General features: G+C 42.8%; 1 protein-coding gene across 2 annotated transcripts; it reads right to left on the reverse strand.

Annotated features, from left to right (window-relative positions):
- Positions 1 to 15,896: 15,896 nt before the first annotated feature.
- LOC146655801 (uncharacterized) lies at positions 15,897 to 21,143 on the reverse strand. Of its 2 annotated transcripts, XM_085427678.1 has the most exons (4): positions 21,012 to 21,143; positions 20,591 to 20,934; positions 19,820 to 20,191; positions 15,897 to 16,067 (listed from the first exon to the last, which is right to left on the reverse strand). In XM_085427678.1, the coding sequence occupies exons 2-4, from the start codon at positions 20,718 to 20,720 to the stop codon at positions 15,961 to 15,963; spliced, it is 609 nt and encodes a 202-aa protein (XP_085283804.1). In that variant the 5' UTR covers positions 20,721 to 20,934; positions 21,012 to 21,143; the 3' UTR covers positions 15,897 to 15,960. The 2 variants fall into 2 exon arrangements, 1 of the variants encoding a protein (XP_085283804.1); XR_014914297.1 differs by lacking the exons at positions 19,820 to 20,191; positions 20,591 to 20,934; positions 21,012 to 21,143 and adding an exon at positions 16,145 to 16,283 and having other exon boundaries at positions 15,937 to 16,067.
- Positions 21,144 to 25,546: the final 4,403 nt, after the last annotated feature.

The raw sequence follows: 25,546 nt of genomic DNA on the forward strand, positions 1-25,546 counted from the left end.
GTTTTGTATGCTACACATGAAATTACTAAGTTATTCATTCAGCATCTTCAAATGCAACTGTATCCTAGAGGCTGCAAGAAGATTCTTCCATGATTTGCCTCCTCATAAGTTTAGGTGTGATCATTACTTATGCACGCAGCATTTTAAGGTACCGTGTTAGCATCTGTATCCTGTACTAACACTAAAACACAGATGATGACTCCTATGTAGCTGTAACAAGTCCAATGCTGCTGTATTGAATTTTTTCACTTAGAAGTCACTCACTTTAGAGTTACAGTACAGTCTGCTTTGTTAAGCACAACAGTGCTCTTTATCCAGCAGGGAGGCTGGTGATATTCCGGTCCCTGCTAATCGATACCAGAGCCTTCCTTTGTTGAATGACTGGGCTGCAAGGGGTGATTTTTCACTGGAAAAGGCTGCAAAGCTGCTCAACCTAAGTCTTTTCTCCTCTGCTCCTGCTTCTTGTTGGTGCAGTTAGCTCTGTTAGGGAGCGACACTGGCACATTTAACCACTTAGCTTCCAACTGTCTTTATGTCTTAAATTTCCCTTTTGAGTGGCTCATCAACAACTTTTCTTGATCTCCTGCAGTCAGAGGCGGAGCCAGACATTTGAAACACCCGGGGCTTAGCCCAAAGAGTAGTATGCATGTGGGATTTTTTTTTTTTTTTTTTTTGGGGGGGGGGGTGTAGAAATGACTGAAAGATTAATAGGCTCTGTTCAAAAAAGAATGACTTCATATAGGGAAAAATATATATCACATGTGCAGGACGCCTTAAACTAGTTTTTTAATTAAGCAGCAAGGCAGAACAAGGTCAGGGCTGCATCAAGACACGAGGACTAAACCCCAATTCAACCAGACCCAGAACTGATCCAGAATTAAAACAGGACTACAACAGTTCAAAATCAGGACTACTGAGGACTTAACCAAGACAGAACCAGAATCAGAACTAGATGATAGCACTAAAAATCATCATAGACCTGCACTACACTTATTTTTTAATTCTACCAAAGTCCACTATTTAGATTGAGAAAAGTTTATATAATTATTTAGCCTTGTTGTGCAAACAAGCCTGCAGAACTTAATAAATACAGAATTTGAAAAATAACAAACCTAAAAAGAAACACTAGGTACGAGATACATGAGGACCTGTGATACGGTGATACTTTTGGTAAACAACCATTTGACTAACATGTGTGTCTCACCTGCTCTTGTTCATCTGTTCTGTCCTCGTTCTCCTCTCTCTCCCTCTTTGTGCTGACAATCATCAAATATACAGTTGAAACCAGATATTTACTCTTCAGATAAAAACACTTTTTTAATTGTAACATCAAATCAGACTAAATGTTTATTTCTTTAGATTGATAAATATAAAAACATATTTGTTAACTTTAAGAGTGAAGAGAGAAACTGTCTGTATTTCTTAATTGCAAATGGCACCAAATTGTATTCAAACTTGAGCCACACTTATGGAGCTCCACAGTTCTTTTCCTGGTGTTTTGGTTGATATCTCTTGATTTTCCCATGTCAAAGAAACAGGCTCTGTGTTTTGCCTTATATGCATCCACAGCTGTGCCACCAGTTTACTCACATGGACTCTACTAACCTATCAGAAGCTTCTTCAGCTCAGAATGGAATCGTCTGGAGTTTTCTTATTAATTAACAATAAATTTAGTGTATATGTACTCCTAAATTTGATGAAAGTGATAAAAATAGATCTCTCTCTCTCTTTATTCTGACATTTAACTAATTCAAAATATATTTCAATATTTATCTAAAACAAAAGTTTACTCTAAATTGATGTTGTGCAGTAAAAATGTTTTATGTTTTCTCCCTAAAGTGTAAATATCTGGTTACAAATGTGAATATCCTGCTGTGTACTGAAATCCCTCTTGTTTTGCATAGAAATATACTGAACAACATACAAAGCATAATATATAAAATAACATTTACCTGAGTTTTTTCTTTGAAAGAACCCTCTAATGTCCATTCTTATATTTCAGTACATAACTGAATCCGAATTAGTCGGGGAGGGTAAGAACTGAAAATATGAAATAAACACACGTAAGCTAAGACTCTCTAAAAAATAGCATTTGTTCGGCTTTTCATTTCGCCATTTGTTGATTCACTTGAAGAGCAAGTAAAATAATATTGGTCAAGTGATCAGTTTCATATCAATCTTTCGTGATGCACCGTCATATTTACATTATTTGTACGGTACGAATGATTTGCTTTGGTACCTGGTCAAACTTAAGCTCTCCTTAGTATGGCTGGCTCCGTCTCTCCAACAGCGCACTCACGGGCAGCAGCTGCCCCGCCCCCTCGCTCAGTCGCTTAGTGCCTGAGCTTGGATCATACCAATATCAGGGGGGGATTCACGCACAGTCGTAAATTCCCACAGTGTGCACTATGTGCTTCGAATATTGTGTGTACTTTTTGTTTTATACAGTTGTCAGCCAGGCATCTAACTATGAAAAAATTACACTCCAAAATACCCCGGGCTTCTGACAAAACAACCCGGGCTTAAGCCCCGTAAGCCACCCCCCCGCTCCGCCCCTGCCTGCAGTATTACACTATTGTCTCTCCACCTTTAGATACGCCGTCTGCTGTTCCAGTGTTACTGAGCCGTGACAGTGAAGTGCTAAGCTTTGTTGTTCGTCTCTTGTTACTCATGCTCTGTTGAACTACAAATAAGCAAGCATGTTTAGTGAATTCAACCTATGATCTCAGCGGAGATCGTTGAGTCATTCCATGAAAAATCAATCAGTGCCTCCCACCTGACCCCCTCAAAATAAGCACTTTTCAAAATTTTGCACAAAAACTTTGCATATTTCCTGAAGACATCTCAAAGTTTCCCTCCATACTATGATTTTTTTTATACAGAACCTTGAAGACCACAGGGATGGGTTTAAATTATATTCTTTTTACTTTGCATTATTTTTTTGCACATTTTTGAGCCTAAAGCCAGACTCTCAGGTTTGTATCAAAACTTTGAATAGGAAAACAGATCCAGTTTTTATACCCATGACATAGAGTAACAACATTGACGTTTTATGTTCCCTGATAAATCAATTTTAAAACTTTAAAATATTCATTTTGGGTAAACTTTCAAAGGTCATATCACCATATGGGATAGGTGGGCGGTCAAATCAGGTTGGAGCATGATTTTCATTTTTCTTTTCTTTTCATTTCATTTAATAATTTTTCTAAAGGCTCAGTCACACTGAAGTAATATTAGGACAGTATTTGCAACCAAAGGCCTTTACACATCAGATCAGATACATAAAATCCATGTAAACATTTTGCATGTTAAAAATATTTTTAGGACACATTCTCAATCCAGCCGTTCAAACTGACAGCTTAATTTTTATGGATGAATTTTAGAACATTTATTTTTCAAATCAACAGCTCAAACTGCTCCAGCGATAACCTGAAATATGTATAAAAGCTGTCGTGATACAGCTTCAGCTCCTGGATCAAACCATGAAATTATTCCTGCTGCTTCCTTCTCATCAGAACTGGATGAACTCAGAATCTCAGTATTTAGAAACATCAGGACCAGCTCATCATCGCTTGATGTCGACCTCACGGAATGTTTTCTTGAGGACAAGTTTTTGCAAAAATGCAATGCGTTTGATGTGTTACACAGCAAGTATTTGGAATATGTGAAATTATTTTTCGCTTTTTCAATGGGATATTGTGTCAGCAACTGACTGTTAGTGGTCCCTGTCTTTGCAGCAACTATTTCAAAGGCACTGATTATTTACTACAAATTTACTGCACATAGTCACGCAGTGTCTAATCAGAGTTTTCCCTTGCGTGACTGCAACATAATGTAATTATAATTTTGACGCTCGCAAATTTGGCTGAGAAATGGAGACACAATATTCATAGTCAGGTTTTATATGGACATGTCACAAAATTACATTTACAGCAATGAAGAAGTTTTTCAAACTCTTTGCAGTCTGAGCACAAAGAAACATTCTCTGGACCAGTGGATGCTCTCCTCTTAAATTCTTGCTTCACTGCATTTTTCGGCAATTTTATTTTGGAATAAGACGGCAGCTCCCTTTTACTTCCTTTACTAAATTTTAAGGAGCTAATTCCAGCTGCTGTGACTCCTGTGTTCACTGCAGTGTCCTCATCTGCCGGCTCATACCGACTCATCCATCCAGTGCACCTATCCAGTCTTTGAAATGAATGTATGTGTGGGAATGAAATGAGGGAAAACAGAAGGAGGGTATTACTGTCTGTTGGTTTAGTTTGAAATTAGAGCTTAATGTAGCTCATGTAAATGTGCATTTGCTGAGACGCCAGTTCATCTCTTCCTTTTTTTTTCACCTTTTTTCTGTGTTTGTTGGTGGAAAACTCTGCTGCCTCTGTGTGAATAAGGCACAGCGAAGAGTGGAGGAGAGACGGGTGATCCTTTTTCATTTTATGAACCAGATTTACTGAGTTAGTATAACTACAGGTCTAAAGAAAAAAACTGAAAAACAAGAGCCGACCAAACGTTATTACTTAATACTGTCAGCTGATTTCCATCCACTTATGGTAACTAATTATGGAAAGCTAAATCTTTCATCAGTATCTGTAAAGAAGGCTCACGCTGGTATAACAGACTTTATTCTCTTCATGAAGGAAGTGGGAAATAAACCCCCCAGCATATCTTTCCCTCTCCTCCTCTTCTTCTCTCTCTTTCACCACCAGCAGCAGGCTTCTCGTCTTTTTTCTATTTGCCTGTGGGCCACACACTATGCATTATGGAGAGCCAATAGCTCTGCTTTAATGAGTGCATGTTAAGCCCAGCAGCTATGGTATTGGTTATTGGCGATCTCACAGGGGGACTATAGAACTACTGGACTATGGAGACGATTATCCAACCCTATCTGCCTCTCTCTGTTAACAGGGTTACTGTGCATCCTTTTATACAAAATCTGCATGAACTGTTCGGTCATACCATGCCATGCATCAGCATATTAGTCATAGCTTTTGGTAATCTTAGATGTTAGGCGGTGCACTGCTTTTGTCCTATCTCAACAAGCACAAGATGTTTTCAAAATAAAATTTGGAAACCCGCATTTCACCTTGAGATGAACTGGTGAAATCATACTCATCAGTATAGTCTGTGAAGACTACAAGTCAGTCAAATGTCATTTTTAAATCCCCCAAATCCCACTTTGTATTGCAGGATTATAAGCAGAAAGTAGTGCAGTAGTGCTATAGACAGTGTTCACTTCTCGCCATTGTGAAATGAATGAGGATACTGGACTGCTCTACAATACAGCATCAGCACCAGCAGCACCATCACAGAGAAAATCATGCAGGTTTCTTCAACAGCGCCATAATAACTGATCGCTTAAAGTGAAAAAGACTTGGGAAAGAAGGATAGAGTTAGAGGGTACTTTATGGTCTCCTTGACTGTTTTCACAATTATTGCACAAGAAACCGGCGAATCTATACGTTGATAAATATTGTAGCATCTCCTTGTATACAACGTAGTATATCATCAAGAGGACAGGGCGGGAATCTGTTAGAGTGCTTAAAGGTCAAGACGATCATGGTTAATGCATGCTCAGCTGCTGGGATGCTGGAAGGGAGCATCGCTTCTTGTCAGTAAGAAGGAGTCTCAAATAAAAGTGAGGGGTTAAAAAAAAGGTTAAAAATGTAAACGTGTCTTATTTGCATTGTTTTGTTTCAAAACCTCCTGTGCGTCCATCCCAAAGGCCTACAAAACAAGATGAATGCCTTTTCTGACCTTCCTTTTAACATCACTGTGGCCAACACGGGATCCATTTTAACGCAATGAAAGGAAACGCAAAAAGTTGACGGGAACTGGCATTCCCATGCATGATGTTCCCCCATGCAAACAATATAAATGCCTACTTATCACAACATAGCAGTAGTCAAATATCCAAAAAGACAACAGGTTTAAATATCTGATAATTGATTCAGACAGGGTTTGCGTCTAAACTGCATTATAGATGCAAATTGTTTGCTTTAAAATATGAAGTTATATCAGTTATATTGATATAATTGTTGTTTTCCTTAATTGGCGCTCAGTGGTTTGACACTTCTGTTCTTTCTCAGTAGCCATCAACTCACTCAAGCCTTTTCCCTCCTGAAATTCACTGTATGTGCTGTACACAAACAAAGGGAATAATTAAATAACAACTATGAGCTCACGGGTTTATTTCAGCATGCATAGTCTATGGCAATGAACAAAAAAAAAAATGTTGGTGAGGTATTTTTAGCAACGTGCTTATCCTGTTGTCTCATCCTCCCTCCCCTGCATCCTCACGCTCACACACAATGTCTTTGTCCCTGTCTTTTGCATTCATCTTATGCCATCTCACCCCCCTCACTCAGGCTCCTTGCTTCTATCTCAGCTGGATATACCAGACGTCCCTCTAATTCGACACGCTAATGTAATTCCCCTTCTCTTTAATCATCCATTTTCCCAGTTTCATGCCCTCTCCCCGAACTTGAGACACGTCTCGTGGATTCTATTTCACAGCAGTACACCAGACTACATCAGCTTCCATTTCATTTATTCAGTATTTGTTTAGAAACCCCATGCTGGTCTGCTATGAATCAACATTGCTTAATAGAGGCAACTCTCTCTGACCAGGTTAAAATAGATATAATTACACATGGATCTGAAATGATAATAAATCTGACTGAAACGAAAATGAATTGGAGTTCAAATAGCAAACATATTTAGTCTCACAAGATTACAGAGGAAGATTCATCTTACAGGCAGGTAGGATCTAAAAACGTAGCACTCGCTCAGAGCACTCGGCGCATCTGTAAACACCCATTCAGGAAGGCTGCCTAACTCCACAACCATTTGTAGTTATCCATAATACTCGAAACTCTGTTGCTTTTTGTAATGGAATAGTAGGCACTCGCATTCTGGTTTACATGATAATATTACAGATTTAGTGCCCATTTGAATGTTTATAATGATTGGTGTCACTTTCATTGCTTATCATTGTTTTATTGACATATGCCAACCCATACAAGAGGCATTTCCTTAAATATTTGGTGCTTGAATTTTAGTCATGCTTCTAATTCATTATGTAATGACTAACTTATTAAACTGTAATGATAACATTTAAGACAGTAATTATAAAATTGCTATTTTGCGCATTGCAGCTTCAGCACTCTATCCAGCCCATTTTCTTTAGCTGCTTGAAACGTGTTGGCTGGCTTACTGAGAAAGCTGTATTGACTTGGAAGGTGAATGAGAGGTGCGTCCCTGTGTAACCTCCAACGTGACTGAGCACTGGATGATTCTGCTAAGGAAAGAGGGAAGATCAGAGGAGCAGAACACTGACATCAGGCACAAACATTTGCCTCCAAAGGCAAACATGAATATGAAAGTGAATTGTTCACAGATAGTTATTTCGGCTGTGATGCATTTTTGTGGAATGAATGAGACGGAGTGCTCTAACCTGGTTAAACATGCATCTACATGCATGTAGAGTCCTACAATAGAATACAATGGGATATTTTGCATTGCATTTTGTATGGAAATGACGCAGCATAGCGCTTACTGTTTCACAGATTTGTCTAACAGGATCTGTGCTTTAATTTAAAGCTGATATAATGAAAGGTATTTAAACCGAGCCTCGCTGTGGCACTCGCGTTAAATTATTATACGTTAACAAGAGCAGGTACAAAATTACAACCGACCCCTGCATTTATATTTGGAAGCGAAAATGGAAAGTGAGAGTCAGAGACAACTGTTACATGTGAAAATAAATGGGAAGAGAGGAAATTACAGGACCGTTCTTTTCATGTATGTCACAATTTTAGCACACAAGCTCCACGTTCCCTTCTAGGAGGAACCTAGAGTGTAACATATGACTGAAGTGCAAATGAGAATAAGTGAAAAATTGTAACTCAGATTTCCTGGCAATCTCAGCACCACCTTCATCCTGACAGCACCGGGCCTCTGGTGGAGAGGTTAAGGTTGGAGCTCCAGGCCAAACCCAGCAGTCGAGAGCCCGCCCTCAGGAGAGAGAGTCAACATGGCAAGGGCACCAAACACATTCAGGATGCATAGGTGCCATTTATCATGGTTGACAACTCCACTCTCAGTGCCATTTGGGTTTATTACCGGTACATTTCTCCCCACATAATGATGTTTTCCTTAGCACTTGTCCTCTGAGACTGACTTCAATGAAAAACTGCAGTGGAAACATAAAGGTGACAGTTTCCCCCCCCCTCCATCCCTTTTATATGAAGTTTGCTTCGTCTGACTGTTAAGGACATGGTAATGAAACAAAGCGAAAAGTGGAGTTTTCTAACTTTTGGCTATAAGTTTGAGAACATTCAGTACCTGAGGATTTAGGCATACAGCTTCCATGCAGCAGGGACTTAATGCCTGCAGACGTTGGTATTTAGACCTCACTTGTATTTGGGGAAACAAATTCTTTCAGGGAGAGGCTGGGGTTTTCCCCAAATGGATGCATGCTCAAAATTTTGATCCACAATAATAACTTTGCACTAGTAGTTAATTATTCCAAAAGTACATCTACTAGTGCATCTCAAAAAATGTAAATATCATGAATTATTATGCTTGTTCTTTATCAGAATTTAATTACAAAGGATAAGCTGTTATGTGTTTTATATTTATTACATGTAAAGTGAAATATTCAAGCCTTTATTTTAATTTTGATTAATATGGCTTATAGGCCATGAAAATCAGTTTCAGTGTCAAGTTTCTGAAAGTAATGCTCATTTGTAGACTCAATACTTGGTTGGGGCTCATTTACCACAAATCAACTAATCTGTTAATGCTTCATTGCATGGAGACGATCAGCTTGTGGCACTGCTGAGGTGTTACCGAAGCCTAGGTTGGTTTTTAATGGCCTTCACAATGTCAGGATTTTGGGTGGTCTGCTTCCTCTTGGCAATATTTCATAGATTCTCTGTTGGGTTCAGGTCGGGCTAATCTGCTTGGTTGGCCAAGCACAGTAATATCATGGACAGCAAACCATTTGGTAGTAGTTCTGTCACTCTGGCAGCATGCTACATCCAGCTGAAAAAGGAAATCAACATCTCCATAAATGAAGCTTTTCAGCAGATGGAAGTTTAAAGTTCTCAAAATTCTCCCGAATGCAGGAACTTCACAGTGGACTTCAAACACCTCGGATTCTGCGCCTCTCTGCTCTTCCTCCAAACTGAATTTTCAAATGAAATGCAAAATTGACTTTCATCTGAAAAGAGGGCTTTGAACAACACTCCTATTCTTTTTCTCCTCAGCCCAGGGAAGACACTTTCTGACTTGCTTCTGGTTTAGGAGTGGCTTGACATTAGAATGCCAAAGTCCGCTCCTTATGACGTTCTCCCAAGATCTTGAATCAACTTTTCTTGATTACCTTCTCAAGGCTGCACTCATCCTTGTTGCTTGTGCACTTTTTCCAGTCAACTTCCATTAATCTGAATCCACACAGCACTCGATAAACAGCCAGCCATTTCAGAAGTGGCCTTCTATGGTTTACCCTCTTCTTCCTTTGTGGAAGGTGTCGAAGAACATCAACTGGACAACTGAGAGTGAGAATGTGAAGTGAAAAGGAAATATTTTATTAATTTGAGATTAAAAAAAAAACAGATTTTTACCATCAAATTGGAAAGCTTGTAATATTTCATTTGATATATAATGAATATATAATATGTGAAAGTTTACCTTTATGAATTAAATCATCAATAAAAAGTATTTTTTGAGCTGCACTGATGCTGTATGTGGCAGTAAACTATTGTCACTAGCCTTGAACTGTCCACATTACTTTTATCTGCTCCCAGGATTTGATCTTCAGTCAATGTCTCCTTCCCTGAAATACTTTTCTGTTTAGCTTCTGGCTGTATGTGACTTGATTAAAGTTATATTAATATATTGCTATTGAATGATGTGCGCTATACTAGATACACATAACAATATTCACCAGAGTTCACTTGTTTGCTTTTATGAGGTTTCGTGATGGAACAACAGGCACAAACCACACTTCTAAAATCCAATACAAAATAAACTTTATTTGAGCTTTGGAGGTAGGTGGAGGAAGCAGCAGTATCTTGAACAGCCTTGACACTGACTGACACATATTTTATTGCCTGGGGAGAACTAATGTTACTGTTAATGGAAAAAGGGTTATATCTGTTTGCCGTTATGATCAGTGTCTAATATTTGAATATTTGTGAACAAATAGCCTGCAGCTTGATAATAGCTCACATTAACCTGACATTTGCCATGCTGAAACTGAAACTTAAGTCTGGAATTGAGCTACTGCAAATCCTCTTTGCTACACTGGAAACCCTCTCTCCAGCCGCTTAACAGCTGTTTATTAAAGCAAATATCTAATCAGCCAATCACATGGCGGGGGTTCAGTGCATGGAGGGATATAGAGATAATCAATAGGTTCTGCTGAAGTTTGAACCAAGCATCACAATGCGGAAGAAAAGTGAAGTAATTACATGGCATAGCTGTTGGTGCCAAACATGCTGGCTTGATTATTTCAGGGTTTGAGAGTTTAAACAGAGAGGTTGGGGAAAAAATACAGCGAGATTTCTGTGGGGGGAAATGCTGCAGTGAAGGCAAAGGTCAGAGAGGAATAGCTAGTGTGGTTCCAACAGCAACTCATATAGCCACTCGTTACACCCAAGGTTTGCGGGGGGGGAAAGTTGCCTAAAAACAGGGGATGAAGCTACACTGGGATGCAAGTTCATGAAAATTGGATAATGGACGATTTCACAAACATTGCCTGGTCTGAAGAGTCTTGATTCCTGCTGTGACATTCAGATTGCCAGGTGGGAATCCGGGGTAAACAACATGAAAACATTGGAATGTTCTGCATCCAGTGCGCTGAGGTGCTTTTCTTATTCTTTATTCTTTTTCTCTGGCAGACTAAGCCCCCTTCTTACCAGCTGAGTATCATTTAAATGGCACAGCCTGCCTGAGTATTGTTGCTAACCATGCTTATGCCTTTGTAACCACAGTACACCCTTTCTTTAATGGCTGCTTTCGGCAGGATAACACACCATGTCAGTACAGTTCATACCATCTCTGACTGGTTCCCTGACAATGAATTCTTTGTACTGAACTGGTCTGCCTGCTCCACAGATCCAATTCCAAAAGAGCACCTGTGGGGTGTCTGGAAAGAGAAAATTGCATCATAAAGAGCTACCCTCAAATCTGGCAATGACTGTTTCTGGAAACCTGTTGAACTGTCATGTACAGTTAAAATATTCTTAGAGACTAAAGGGTGTTCAAATCACTGGTGAATGTATGCCGATGTTTATTGCAGAGTGTTAAGTGTAGGTAAAAAAAAAAGGTGTTCCTCTGTGGAAAAAGAGACGAAACTCTGATGTGTGTAGTTTCCTGCATTCACGCATCATTCTTGGTTATTTGGGCTATTATTTACACCACACCTGCTTTCACACGCTTTCATTATTCCTCCGAGACTCTCATCTCTGCGACGGACCCCCCATCACATCTCCACCTGCTCGCCGTCACCCAGACAGCCTCAGCTAAGTTTTCCCTGTCCTGCCCTACTTTCTACAACTGATGAGACCCCGCTGTGTTGTCCAGCTTGCAGTCTAATACTTTAAATTCTGTACTTTAATAAAGTAGATTAAAGTCTTTCAATTGAAATGCTATTTTTAAACATTTTAAAGCAGTGCCACAGTGTGTCATAATAGAATATTATCATGTGGGCAATAGTTGATGTTGAATAAATGTGACGTATGTTACAACAAGGCTTTAATTAAAGCATTTTTCTTTTGCTGGAATAAAATACAATGAGGCTCGAGTTTAAACAGAAGTTTTCCTGAGTGGTTTATGTGATGCACATAAGTTCTTTCCCTCTCAAAATGGAAAGTCTTCCCTCATTTGAGGCGGAATTGCTTTTTAATTATTTGTGATGTTCCATGAAATTTCAGCTCTCCGGAAAATAAAGTGCAGCACAGGTCATGATGCAGATAGACTCATCCTGCATATCTATTGTCTTATCTGAAGAGCATATGCACTTTGTCTTTGACAGCCGACTGCTAATCATAGCCTTAGAGGACGGATCTCATTAGCACAAGGCACATTCCCTTTTGCCTGTGAGATGGAGTCGATCATTATCTTTGTTGTGTTGGTGATGATGGTGGCGGTAGTGATGACGATGAAGATGAGGAACAAGTGATTGATTTGTGCCAACGGGTACGATCTTTGTACTTCGAATTAAATATGTTCTTTTCAATGAAATTCATTTTCGGCTTCTGGGAACCATCACAATGCTGAAATCAATATTTAATATCCTTGGATCAATGTGACGTGGGGTTTTATTTTGCATCAGTTCTTTTAGTATTTCTGAGCAATAATGTGCAATAGTAAAAGATTAAGAAAAGTACTGATAGTGTGAATGCGTTGTACAGTTGAGATTATGTCTGTCCTTTCCTTAATGACAGGTCTTCAAAGATTTTCTCTGGAGAATAGCCTTTGATTTGCACATGATGGTGGAATTGTGGCATAAAATAATAATAAAAATATTTCCTTTCCATTTTCTTTCCAAGTCTGTAAAGAGGGTCGTTTCTTTCTTCTATTTTCTTTTCTGAATGCAGAGCTTCTCAAAGTTTCAATAACTGACTGCCAACTTAAGAGAGCCAGCATATGCCAATTTAAGGGTGACGTAGGAAAACTGCCCACATCAACTACTTAGTTAGTGTTTATGATGTTTGCTCAGAGGTTACTTGATATTTATAGCAATTCATTCAAATATTTTTCTTTTTTTCAGTCTTTTTTTTTTGCTGATTTCAAGTTTTTGCTTTTAATCTTTTGTGAGTTTGTAACTAAAATCCCATATTTGATGTTATTAGGAAGATTTTGGTTGACATGTTGATGACTTCCAGCCACCACGGGGAGGCAGGAGCCTATCGGTGTCATAGGGCGAGAGGCCAGGTACAGCCTGGACAAGCCATCAGTTTGTTGTATTGCTAACAGATAACCATTCACTCTCACAAATGCATCTATGGTCATTTTATGATCACCAATTAACCTGACCAAAAGAGATAGAGAGAACCCACGTAAACAGCATGTAAATTCCACACAGGAAATGTGGGGAGAGTGGATTCAAATCTCTTGCTGTGGGGTGACAATGCTAGCCACCATGCCACCAAAACATTAAGTTCATTGTAAGCCCTGTCTCATGACAGTGACCCTCCTTGCCCTCCCATCTTTTGTCGATCATGTATTCATTGACCCCTTTTAAACTTAATTTTAATGATTCATTTAATATATATCGGGGGGAAAATGTTAATATCTTCTATTGATGGTTATTTTTAATTTCTTGGTTTGTGACTAAGATTTGTCGAACCATGTTGTTTTTCCTCTCTTACCTTCAATAAATATATTAAATTAAACAAAATACAATTTGAAACTTGAAAAAGTAAAATCGGTATTTTCAAGAGGTAAAAAATTGGCTGCTTCAAGTTTATCATTTTATTAAAGTCACTTGTGTGCAGCTGAGTAGCAGGAGTGAGGAGGGCTGTGCAGCGATTGATCTACAAAATGATTTAGTCTGATTAATGCTTATTTGGAGGTCCAGAGTTTGACTGGAACACAAAGCCATCGCACAAAACATTGCAAGTCCTGTTTCAGTTGACAGGTTTGAAAGTATTTCTGTTTATTGTTTGCAGATAGGAGAGGACCTCAGTATGGGAGTGCTGGAAGGGAAGAAGGCATGGAGGGAGCGGGGATGGGCTGGTGATGATATACCCACAACTTCAAATGAAATCAAAGCTCTTCCTTCCTGTGGGGAATTTTCCCTTTCCTTTCCTCTTCTTTCTGTTTTTTTATTGTCCGGGACAAGGTCAAAATCTAATATTTATCTTGTGAAGGAAGTGTATACTTGTGCTTGTTGCCTTTATAATTGAGTCATCACTGCCGGAAAATATAAAAGCAAGGCCATTTTTCTATCGGCAGTTTAATAGGCTGCTCTGCTGCTCTCTCCTTGTCTTGAAAATAAGCAGTGCATAGCACAGACATACTGTCAACATTGCACTAAGTCACCATAATTATAGCAAGGTCTCCCCTGTTCACAAGTACACCCTCATGTGACTGCAGTTATCTTTGCTTCAGTCAGCTGCACTGTATGCACAGAACCACAGATCAGTGAATGGGACACTGACTCTTTCACTCCAGTGATTGTAGTAGAGTGCTATTTTATGAAAACAAGGCTTACAGCTCAGATAGAAATCTCTATAAACAGATATGATTGTGTAGAATATATAGGCAAGAATTTGTGGCACAAGAAGCTTTTGCAATCCATTCGTTGCCTAAGCAGTATTATATTAATTTTCTTTGAGTACACGCAGACAAGCAGTCCTCGTGGAGAGCAAAAGAAGAAATCATCGACTGAAAACCAATCTCAAAATTGTCTAATGATAAGCTTTTGTATTCATAGTGGGACAGTTAAACAAGTAGTGAATGGGAAAGAGTTGCCTGTTATCATTTACCAAAGAATAAGTGGGTGCTATCACTCCTTTCCTGACAATTCATTGGTTTGAAGAATCAGAATTATTAATCAGAATTATTTAATATATAAGTTAGTAGTTCAATAGTATTTCCTCTATCTTAAGGCATCCAATCCAAAATGAGTTCGAAAGTCTGAAATTTGTTGTCAGGTTTCTGTGCATTGTTTCATTTGAATTACATGATGGGAAGCCAGTGTTTTAACTCTCACAGTCTCATGGCTGCTGGACAGTATCAAGAACTTTCTATTTTAATATGCCAAGTCGCAGAAATCTACCTTTATTGGCATTTTAATGGCTCCACATCCCATTAATAGGCAGACTGGCTGCATCAATGGTTTCAAGAACAAGAGCCAAATCCAAAGAAATTACTCAGTAGACCTGGAGCAGATATCATTCTGACTATGGGCGGCTTTTGCCAGGTCTGTGACAGAGAAGGCCAAAAACACATTTGTTGATTAATCATTTTATAGTTTTGATGTTTACTGTAACACTGTAAATAGTTGATTGTATAAAACAACGTAATCAGTTAATCAGGCACTATTAGCGTCTTTCTTAATAATCTAGGCGGCTAAGCGATAAAAGAAGCTTTGAACGTCGTCCCAGAACTGTTAAACTCTTGGTTTGGTCTTTCTTTTTTTTAGCTTGACAATGCATCGGTGTGCTGGGGCTTTTTTCAAGTTAGGCTAAGAAGAGACGCACAAGAAAACAGCGAGATTGCACCTTCTGCGTTTCCCCACGGAAATTATTCATTTTTTATTCATTATTCAGGTTTCTCTTCAGCACTGTAGCCAGGCTGACAAACAGTCAGAGCTCTTTTGAGCCAACAATCCCTTTAACGTTAACTAGTAATGACTTCATGAACTTCTTCACAAATAAAATTTTTATCATTAGAGAAAAAATTACCAGTAATCATCCCATGGATGCAATATTATCTACAGCTACTCTTAGTACCATTGATGTTAAGTTAGACTCTTTTTCTCCAATTGATCTTTCTGAGTTAACTTCAATAATTACTTCCTCCAAACCATCAACGTGTCTTTTAGACCCCATTCCTACAAAACTGCTCAAAGAAGTCCTGCCATTAATTAATGCTTCGATCTTAAATATGATCAACCTATCTCTAATAATCGGCTATGTACCACAGGCCTTCAAGCTAGCTGTAGTTAAACCTTTACTCAAAAAGCCATCTCTAGACCCAGCAGTCTTAGCTAATTATAGGCCAATCTCCAACCTTCCTTTCATATCAAAAATCCTTGAAAGAGTAGTTGTCAAACAGCTAACAGATCATCTGCAGAGGAATGGTTTATTTGAAGAGTTTCAGTCAGGTTTCAGAGCTCAGCACAGCACAGAAACTGTCACGGAAAAGAGGGACCCAGGCGCGGTTCTTGCTCACAGAAACACAGTGCGTTTATTTACAGTGAAACAGACAAGTCCAACAATCCATTCAAAAGTGCAATTTTCCAATCGTGCTCGTCCCTTGCTCCCAGTGCGTTCCGTGTAGTAACTCCCTTAGTGTGTGTGCTCCCCAACTCGCTTCTCCGCTCGCCCCTCCTGGAGGAAGAAGGAAAATCCAGCGTTAGCCACACGCTAGCCGAATAACACACTCACACTGCTCGCACAGACTATACCAGTTCGGAGTAATAATCCCACGTCGACTGTCGCCGTGAGTCCAGGTTAAATACCCCTTTCTAGCCTGGAGGAATGATTACCAACCACTGGTCAGGTAATCAGCTGCAGGTGGGCCGGCAACAGCGAAGAGGAACTCCCAATGACGACAGTCGCCAGGACACGCCTCTCCCACGGCGCGCACTTCCGTAAACAACCCCGAGGGCCAGGGAGGGAGAAGCAAACACATATACAGAAAACACAAGCAGGGTCGTCCGGAAAGGGCCGTCCAACCGTGACAGTACCCCCCCCTCTAATGGGAGCCTCCGGGCGACCTGGCAAACTTGTCCGGATGCCGGCGGCGGAATTCTCTCACCATGCGATGATCGAGAATGGCAGACCGCGGCACCCAAGAACGTTCTTCCGGACCGTACCCCTCCCAATCCACCAAAAACTGAAAGCCCCTACCGCGGCGCCGGGCATCCATTATGCGAGTAATGGAATACGCCGGGGCGCCGTCGATAATCCGGGCGGGTGGCGGGGGCCCAGGGGGCGGGCACAAAGGGCTGGTCCGGACGGGCCTAACCTGAGAAACATGGAAGACGTTATGTACCTTCATAGCAGGCGGAAGGGCCAGCCGGACCGTCACCGGGTTCAGGACCTCCTGGATGGCAAAGGGGCCAAGAGACCGAGGGGCCAGTTTCTTGGACTCAGTCCGAAGAGGGATGTGCTTGCTGGAGAGCCACACCCGCTGGCCGACCTGATAATCCGGAGCAGGAGTGCGGCGGCGATCCGCCAATGCCTTGTTCCGCTCGGCCGTTCTCAGGAGTGCTGCGCGCGTGGCCCGCCAGACCCCACGACAGCGCCTAAGGTGGTGCTGGACCGAGGGAACCGCCAGCTCTCCCTCAGAGATGGAGAGGAGAGGGGGTTGATACCCCAGCGACGCCTCGAAGGGCGAGAGTCCAGTCGCTGATGACGTGCTGGCGTTGTGGGCATACTCCACCCAGGCCAACTGCTCGCTCCAGGTCGCTTGGTTCGATGATGCGACGCAACGCAACATGGCCTCCAGCTCCTGATTGGCCCTTTCGGTCTGACCATTAGTTTGGGGGTGGAACCCGGAGGACAAACTGACCTGAGCTCCCAATTCTGCACAGAACTCCTTCCAAACCCGCGAGGTGAACTGAGGGCCACGGTTGGAAACGATGTCCTGGGGTATGCCGTGGAGCTGAAACACATGCTGGGCCGTCTCCAAGGCAGAAGGGAGCTTGGGCAGAGCAATGAAGTGGGCAGCCTTGGAAAAACGGTCAATAATGGTTAGAATGGAGGTGTTACCTGCAGAGGGAGGCAAGCCGGTGACGAAGTCCAGGGCGATGTGCGACCATGGGCGTTTTGGAGTGGGTAACGGTCGCAGGAGGCCAGAAGCAGGCGAGTTGGTGGTTTTGTTCCGTGCGCACACCGGGCATGCCGCAACATAGTTCTGGACATCGAGAACAAGAGAGGGCCACCAAAACAAACGTCGTAGAAAGGAGACAGTGCGATTTTTACCTGGGTGGCACGAAAACTTGGCAGTATGTGCCCAGTGAATGACCTGACTACGCGCTGTGGCCGGAACATATAGTCTCCCTTTCGGGCCCGTGCCAGGGTCGGGCTCCTGTCGCTGGGCGTCCCTGACCACCTTTTCAATCTCCCATGTTAGTGCACCCACAATGCAGGTGGGGGGCAGGATGGGTTTTTCCTTCTCGTCCTCATCGGTCACGGGTGCGAACTGGCGCGACAACGCGTCTGGCTTAGTGTTCCTAGAACCGGGCCTGTAAGTAATGGAGAAGTGAAAACGAGTAAAAAATAAGGCCCACCTGGCTTGTCGGGCGTTGAGGCGCTTGGCTGCCTGGAGATACGCCAGATTTTTGTGGTCCGTCCACACCACGAAAGGCTGCTCAGTGCCCTCCAGCCAATGTCGCCATTCCTCAAGGGCCCACTTGATGGCGAGCAACTCCCGGTCGCCCACGTCGTAATTTCTCTCGGCCTGAGACAACCTGCGGGAGAAGAACGCACAGGGATGCAACTTGCCGTCGATTCGTTGGGAGAGAACCGCCCCCACGCCCGAATCGGACACGTCCACCTCGACAACGAAAGGCCGGCCGAGGTCCGCCTGGACAAGGACCGGAGCCGAGGAAAACAGGTGCTTGAGCCGATCAAACGCTTGCTGGGCTGCGGAGGACCACTGGAAAGACAACTTAGGAGAAGTTAGGTTGGTTAGAGGAAGGGCTGCCTTGCTGAAATCCCTGATAAAGCGGCGGTAGAAATTGGCGAAGCCCAGGAACCTCTGCACCTCCTTGCGGGTCTTGGGAATAGGCCATTCCACTACGGCTTTGACTTTGGCCGGGTCAGCTCGCAAACGCCCCTGTTCCACAATGAAACCCAGAAAAGAAACAGTTTCCACATGGAACTCACATTTCTCCGCTTTCACAAAAAGGCGGTTCTCCAATAGGCGCCGTAGAACCAGACATACATGGTTGATGTGCTCAGTCTGCGACCTGGAAAAAATCAGAATGTCATCCAGATACACGAAGACAAAATGGTTAATAAAGTCCCTGAGCACATCATTAATCAGGGCCTGGAAGACCGCAGGGGCGTTAGTGAGACCGAAGGGCATCACTAAGTATTCGAAGTGCCCCAGGTGGGTGTTGAAAGCCGTCTTCCACTCGTCACCCTTGCGGATGCGAACCAGATGATAGGCACTCCGAAGATCCAGTTTGGTGAACAGGACTGCCCCCTGTAATAGTTTGAATGCCGAAGCCAGCAGGGGGAGTGGATATTTATTCCTAACAGTGATCTTGTTCAGCCCTCGAAAGTCAATGCAGGGACGCAGGCTCTCATCTTTCTTCTTTACAAAGAAGAATCCTGCTGCTAAAGGCGAAGTAGATGGGCGAATAATACCTGCGACCAGAGACTCCGTTATGTAGCATTCCATGGCCTCGCGTTCCGGTTTAGACAGACTGTAGAGCCGACTTGCTGGCAGGGGAGCGCCTGGGAGTAGGTCGATTCCACAGTCGTAAGGCCGATGTGGAGGCAAAGACAACGCCTTACTTTTGCTGAATACCTGGCCGAGGTCGTGGTAGTCGGCGGGCACCAAGGAAAGGTCGGGGGGTGAGGAGCTTTTCGCAGAGGCGGTCCCAGGATTGTCCGGGACAGCGGCAAGTAAACATTGTTCATGACACCGCGTGCTCCAGCCAGTTACACACCCTTTGGCCCAGTCGATTTGGGGGTTGTGATGTTGGAGCCAAGGAAATCCTAGTACCAGTGGGGTGTGGGGGGCTTTGAATACCAACAAACTGATTTTCTCAGAGTGATTTCCCGAAATAATGAGTGTAACCTCCTGAGTGCGATGTGTGACGGAGGCTAGATGGCCGCCATTTAAGGCTGAGACCTTCAGGACCTCTGGAAGGGGAAGTAGGGGCAGGCCTAAGATGTTGGCTAACTCCTCGTCTAGGAAATTTTGTTCAGAACCAGAGTCAATGAGTGCGCAGCAGGAGTGAGTGAGGGAGTGAGACATTAATTTAGCAGGGCAGCTGAGGTGAGGGAACACTTTTGTTGTGGCGCCCGCCAGTATCCCCACAATTACTGACGGGCCGACTCTTTTACTCGGTCTGGGCAGGAGTCAACAAAATGTCCTCTTTTTCCACAAAGAAAGCACTCACCAGTCCGTTGTTTGCGCCCCAGTCTAGAGGAGGAAAGCTTGGCTCCGCCGAGCTGCATGGGTTGCTCTTCATCCCCGTGTTGCTCCTCCTCACTTCTCCACATCAGAGTAGGAAGGTCCCTAGATGTACCCGTGCCCCCAGCAGGCCGCCGACCATCCCCGGCTCTTCTGCCGAACTCCCACATGTGGTCGTCTAAGTTAATACACATATTGATTAGAGCAGACAAAGCTTTAGGCAGTTCCTTGGTTGCTAACTCACGCTTAATATTCTCATTAAGGCTGTTGAGGAAGGCTCCACGCAGTGCTTTCTCCTCCCAGCCCGACTCCTCCGCCAGGATCCAGAACTCCACGGAAAAGTCAGCAACACTCCTACCTTGCTTCAGAGAAAACATGCGATGACCTGCAGCATCCGAGCTAGCGCCTTTATCAAACACACAGCGAAACTTGCTGAGAAAGACGTCATATGACACAGAGGGCTGGGTATTTAAAACTGCCTGAGCCCATTGAAGCGCCCGCCCAGTCATAAGTTGCACCAAATAAGCGATTTTAGCAGAATCAGAGGCAAAGGCACAAGGTTGCTGTCTAAACACAAGAGAGCATTGCGTCAAAAAACCCCGGCTCCTCCCCAACTCGCCGTCAAATTTTTCGGGTGCGGGGAGTGAGTACTCCCGCTGCCGCGGTGGAGGTGAAGGAGGAAGCGGACAGGCTGCCGCGGCTTCCAGCGAAGGGGCGGGCTGCGTTGGAGCCGTATTAGGTGAGGAAATCAACATACCTTTAAGCTCTGTCATGGCTTGCAGAAGCGCGGTTTGTTCCTTTGAAACGTGCTTCAGCATTTCCTCGTGTCGCTCCAAAACCTCCGCTTGGATAGACAGCTGGCGTGAAGCAGAATCCGCTGGGTCCATGGTGGTGGGATTATTCTGTCACGGAAAAGAGGGACCCAGGCGCGGTTCTTGCTCACAGAAACACAGTGCGTTTATTTACAGTGAAACAGACAAGTCCAACAATCCATTCAAAAGTGCAATTTTCCAATCGTGCTCGTCCCTTGCTCCCAGTGCGTTCTGTGTAGTAACTCCCTTAGTGTGTGTGCTCCCCAACTCGCTTCTCCGCTCGCCCCTCCTGGAGGAAGAAGGAAAATCCAGCGTTAGCCACACGCTAGCCGAATAACACACTCACACTGCTCGCACAGACTATACCAGTTCGGAGTAATAATCCCACGTCGACTGTCGCCGTGAGTCCAGGTTAAATACCCCTTTCTAGCCTGGAGGAATGATTACCAACCACTGGTCAGGTAATCAGCTGCAGGTGGGCCGGCAACAGCGAAGAGGGACTCCCAATGACGACAGTCGCCAGGACACGCCTCTCCCACGGCGCGCACTTCCGTAAACAACCCCGAGGGCCAGGGAGGGAGAAGCAAACACATATACAGAAAACACAAGCAGGGTCGTCCGGAAAGGGCCGTCCAACCGTGACAGAAACAGCTTTAGTGAAGGTTACAAATGATCTTCTTATGGCCTCTGACAGTGGACTCATCTCTGTGCTTGTCCTGCTAGACCTTAGTGCAGCATTCGATACTGTCGACCATAATATCCTATTAGAGATTAGAACATGCTGTAGGTATTACAGGTACTGCACTGCAGTGGTTTGTATCATATCTATCTAATAGACTCCAATTTGTTCATGTAAATGGAGAGTCCTCTTCACACACTGAGGTTAATTATGGAGTTCCACAGGGTTCAGTGCTAGGACCAATTCTGTTTACACTATACATGCTTCCCCTAGGCAGCATCATTAGAAGACATAGCATAAATTTTCACTGCTATGCAGATGACACCCAGCTCTATCTGTCCATGAAGCCAGATAACACACACCAATTAGTTAAACTGCAGGAATGTCTTAAAGACATAAAGACCTGGATGGCCGCTAACTTTCTGCTTCTTAATTCAGATAAAACTGAGGTTATTGTACTCGGCCCTGAAAAGCCTAGAAATATGGTATCTAACCAGATTCTTACTCTGGATGGCATTACCTTGGCCTCCAGTAACACTGTGAGGAACCTTGGAGTCATTTTTGACCAGGACATGTCCTTCAACGCACATATTAAACAAATATGTAAGACTGCGTTCTTCCATTTGCGCAACATCTCTAAAATTAGAAATATCCTCTCTCAGAGTGACGCTGAAAAACTAGTTCATGCATTTATTACTTCCAGGCTGGACTACTGTAATTCATTATTATCAGGATGTCCAAAAAACTCACTGAAAAGCCTTCAGCTAATCCAAAATGCTGCAGCAAGAGTCCTGACAGGGACTAGAAAGAGAGAGCATATTTCTCCTGTTTTGGCTTCCCTTCATTGGCTTCCTGTTAAATCCAGAATTGAATTCAAAATCCTGCTCCTCACATACAAGGTCTTAAATAATCAGGCCCCATCTTATCTTAATGACCTTGTAGTACCATATCACCCTATTAGAGCACTTCGCTCTCGCTCTGCAGGCCTACTTGTTGTTCCTAGAGTATTTAAAAGTAGAATGGGAGGGAGAGCCTTCAGTTTTCAGGCCCCTCTTCTGTGGAACCAGCTTCCAGTTTGGATTGAGGAGACAGACACTATCTCTACTTTCAAGATTAGGCTTAAAACTTTCCTTTTTGCTAAAGCATATAGTTAGGGCTGGACCAGGTGACCCTGAATCCTCCCTTAGTTATGCTGCAATAGACATAGGCTGCCGGGGGATTCCCATGATGCATTGAGTTTTTCCTTTCCAGTCACCTTTCTCGCTCACTATGTATTAACAGACCTCTCTGCATTGAATCATATCTGTTATTAACCTCTGTCTCTCTTCCACAGCATGTCTTTTATCCTGTCTTCCTTCTCTCACCCCAACCGGTCGCAGCAGATGGCCGCCCCTCCCTGAGCCTGGTTCTGCCGGAGGTTTCTTCCTGTTAAAAGGGAGTTTTTCCTTCCCACTGTTGCCAAAGTGCTTGCTCATAGGGGGTCATATGATTGTTGGGTTTTTCTCTGTATCTATGAAGCGCCTTGAGGCGACTTTTGTTGTGATTTGGCGCTATATAAATAAAATTGAATTGAATTGAATTAATATGTGTTTCCATGTCAAATGTGTTAATAATGCTGGTTTAAATGATTTCCTGTGATTGTTGGCTTAAAATAAAATATCTCCCTCTGTTGTTACTATAGCTTACTGCAGCTTACACCTGCATGTTCATTTCATGCTTTGGAGAGGCAAAATGTGAAATGGACATGGGTTTATTACACGTTTTGATACTGTGTGTTCCCAAAATCTGTATAGAGGTTGATAATCCGATCATAATAGGCAGTTTGTATAGTGAATTTCATCGAGATTATTGTCTTGGAGGAATTAAGTAAAAGGCATACATATATGTGCTGCAATCATTTTAGTAAAGTTAATCTGCCGACAGTTTATGTCTGTGGGTTTGGATGCTAACCTAATCTCTAAGGTTTATAAGTAATAAACTTTTAACCAAATATCTGTTAAGACTGAAATGTGGTGGATGAGTTTGCCTGTCAGTCTAAGCAATTTCCAAGAAAACATTTTCTAGACAAATTAAAACAGTGGCACAGTGGTGCCACAGCAAGGAGGTCCTGAGTTCAATTCCACCGTCAGGCTGCACCAGGATGGGGTCTTTCTGTGTGGCGTTTACATGTTCTCCTTGTGTTTGCGTGGGTTCTCTCCAGGAACTCTGGCTTCCTCCCACAGTCCAAAGACATGCAGGTAGTGGCGATAGGTGAATTGGTTACTCTAAATTGCCCATAGGTGTGTGATGTGAGTGTGACTGGTTGTCTCTGTCAGATGATCTGATATCCTCGTGTTGGTGTTGTTCCCAGACCAATATCAATTCTGCTTACTGTTTATTAAAGAGTTACGGTTAGGGTTAGGGTTAGGGTCCATTGATCGGTGGACAGAGGCGGTTTCACGCAGCTTAAGTACAGTTTTCACAACATTCTGATTGGTCACTTGCAATGTTGATCCTGGAACAACATTTAGTATGATGATCTGGGAACAACACCAACACGAGGATATCAGATCAACCGTCTCTGTCTATGTGTTAGTCCTGTGACAGACTGGCGACCTGTCCAGGGAGTACGCTGCCTCTCGGCCTAAGACAGCTGGGATAGGCTCCAGCGGCCCTGAAAAAGGATAAGCAAAAAAGAATGGATGGATGGAAATTAGTTTAAATAAATGGGACTATGTAAGGTGTGGCACAAGACTAGAAATGCATGCATTATTTCCTAATTTATGATGTTAGAATTGAGGTGACTCAGTTACATAAATAAACAGGAATGGCAGCAGAAAAATCCGTCAGTGACATTTGCAGATTTCCTCTGGTCTACACCTAAGAAGAGAGCTGAATTTTAATGTGAAGTACAGGAAAGCGACAACAACACTGGCCCAAATATGTAAAGGCAAGTGAGACAATAAAACAGAAGGGAAAAAGTAAACACATGGCAGACAGACAGCTCAAAAAATGTAAAATGTAAACCCCCCCCTTGTAGCTCCTGCTTCTTCCGCACATGAGGTGGCTTCTTTATGGATGCTGGTTACATTAGCCTCAGGCTAGAAGCTGTTTCATTGCAGACAGCCCATCAAGATGAGTGACAACTGTGGGGGCGGGAACTTGACCAGCTGAGAAGGAGGAGGCCAGGACTAACAATACATTTTCTACCTCAAAGTGAAAACTTGCATATTGTAGCTACAACTCAGAAGTCACTGGCAAGAAAAGGGAAAGTGGGAAAGAAATCTTACAGACTGTTGGATAGAAAAATGTTGCTTTGGTTCTCTTCATACAGTAGAGTCTGTAACATTAATTTTGATTTATGAATTCATTAATGACACATCCTTTACAGAAATCAGCTGCATTTGATTGAGTCAGTGGCTGTCATTAATGGCTTTGGTTAATGTACCATTGTGCTCCCAGTCTATGTGGAGAGCACTTGAGTTGTGTAACAGCTTGAAGAGAAAGCTGCAAATCAGAGGAAATCTGTGGCTGAGTCCGTCAAGGATCTCACCTACGTTTGAAGCTGGTGTCACAAGAGACGAGTTATTTGAAGAAAAGGCCAGTTGGTTGCTTTCTATCCTTTATGGGGTTTTTTTGGAGATCAATAGCTTTGCACCAAATTTTGTAAGACTTGCTATTGATCCTTTACCACCTCCCTGCTCTTGTACTGAGATGGTTGCTCTTGCTGAGAGTCAGTAAAGCACATTGCATGTTTGTTTTCAGCTCAAGGACACTTTGCTTCATTTCCCTCTTCTGCTGTATGAAAGTCACATCTACACTACAAAGATACGACTGCAAGTGCAGTGAGGGGTTTGCACCTTCATGACACGTACATGCAGATTTCAATTGTGAGTGTTATTAGTGTTATTTGAGCACAACAGGGTGCCAATATTCTTCGTGTCAGCCAGAGAAAGCAAAAAGTCAGACGAGAGTTGTTTCATAATAGTCTTGTTAACTTCTTCTATGAAACATTTGTGCACACAAGGCCCTACAATAAAGAGACGCCTCTTCCTCTCTTTGGCTTTTTTGCAAGTTCACTTGATGTGGATGAAACCTTATCGGCCTCAGTCTCACCTTTACACATACCGACATCAGTGAGCTACCTCTGATATTGACCTACAGAAGCAGATAACTGCAAAGGAGCAACAATAAATTGCCTCTTGTGTGGAGAACTAACTTGTTTATATCTGTTGGGCTCTCG

Source organism: Rhamphochromis longiceps, linkage group LG13 (genome assembly GCF_057381845.1).
Source record: "Rhamphochromis longiceps isolate RC_006_pf linkage group LG13, R_longiceps_female_GT1.1, whole genome shotgun sequence".
Lineage (NCBI taxonomy): Eukaryota > Metazoa > Chordata > Actinopteri > Cichliformes > Cichlidae > Rhamphochromis > Rhamphochromis longiceps.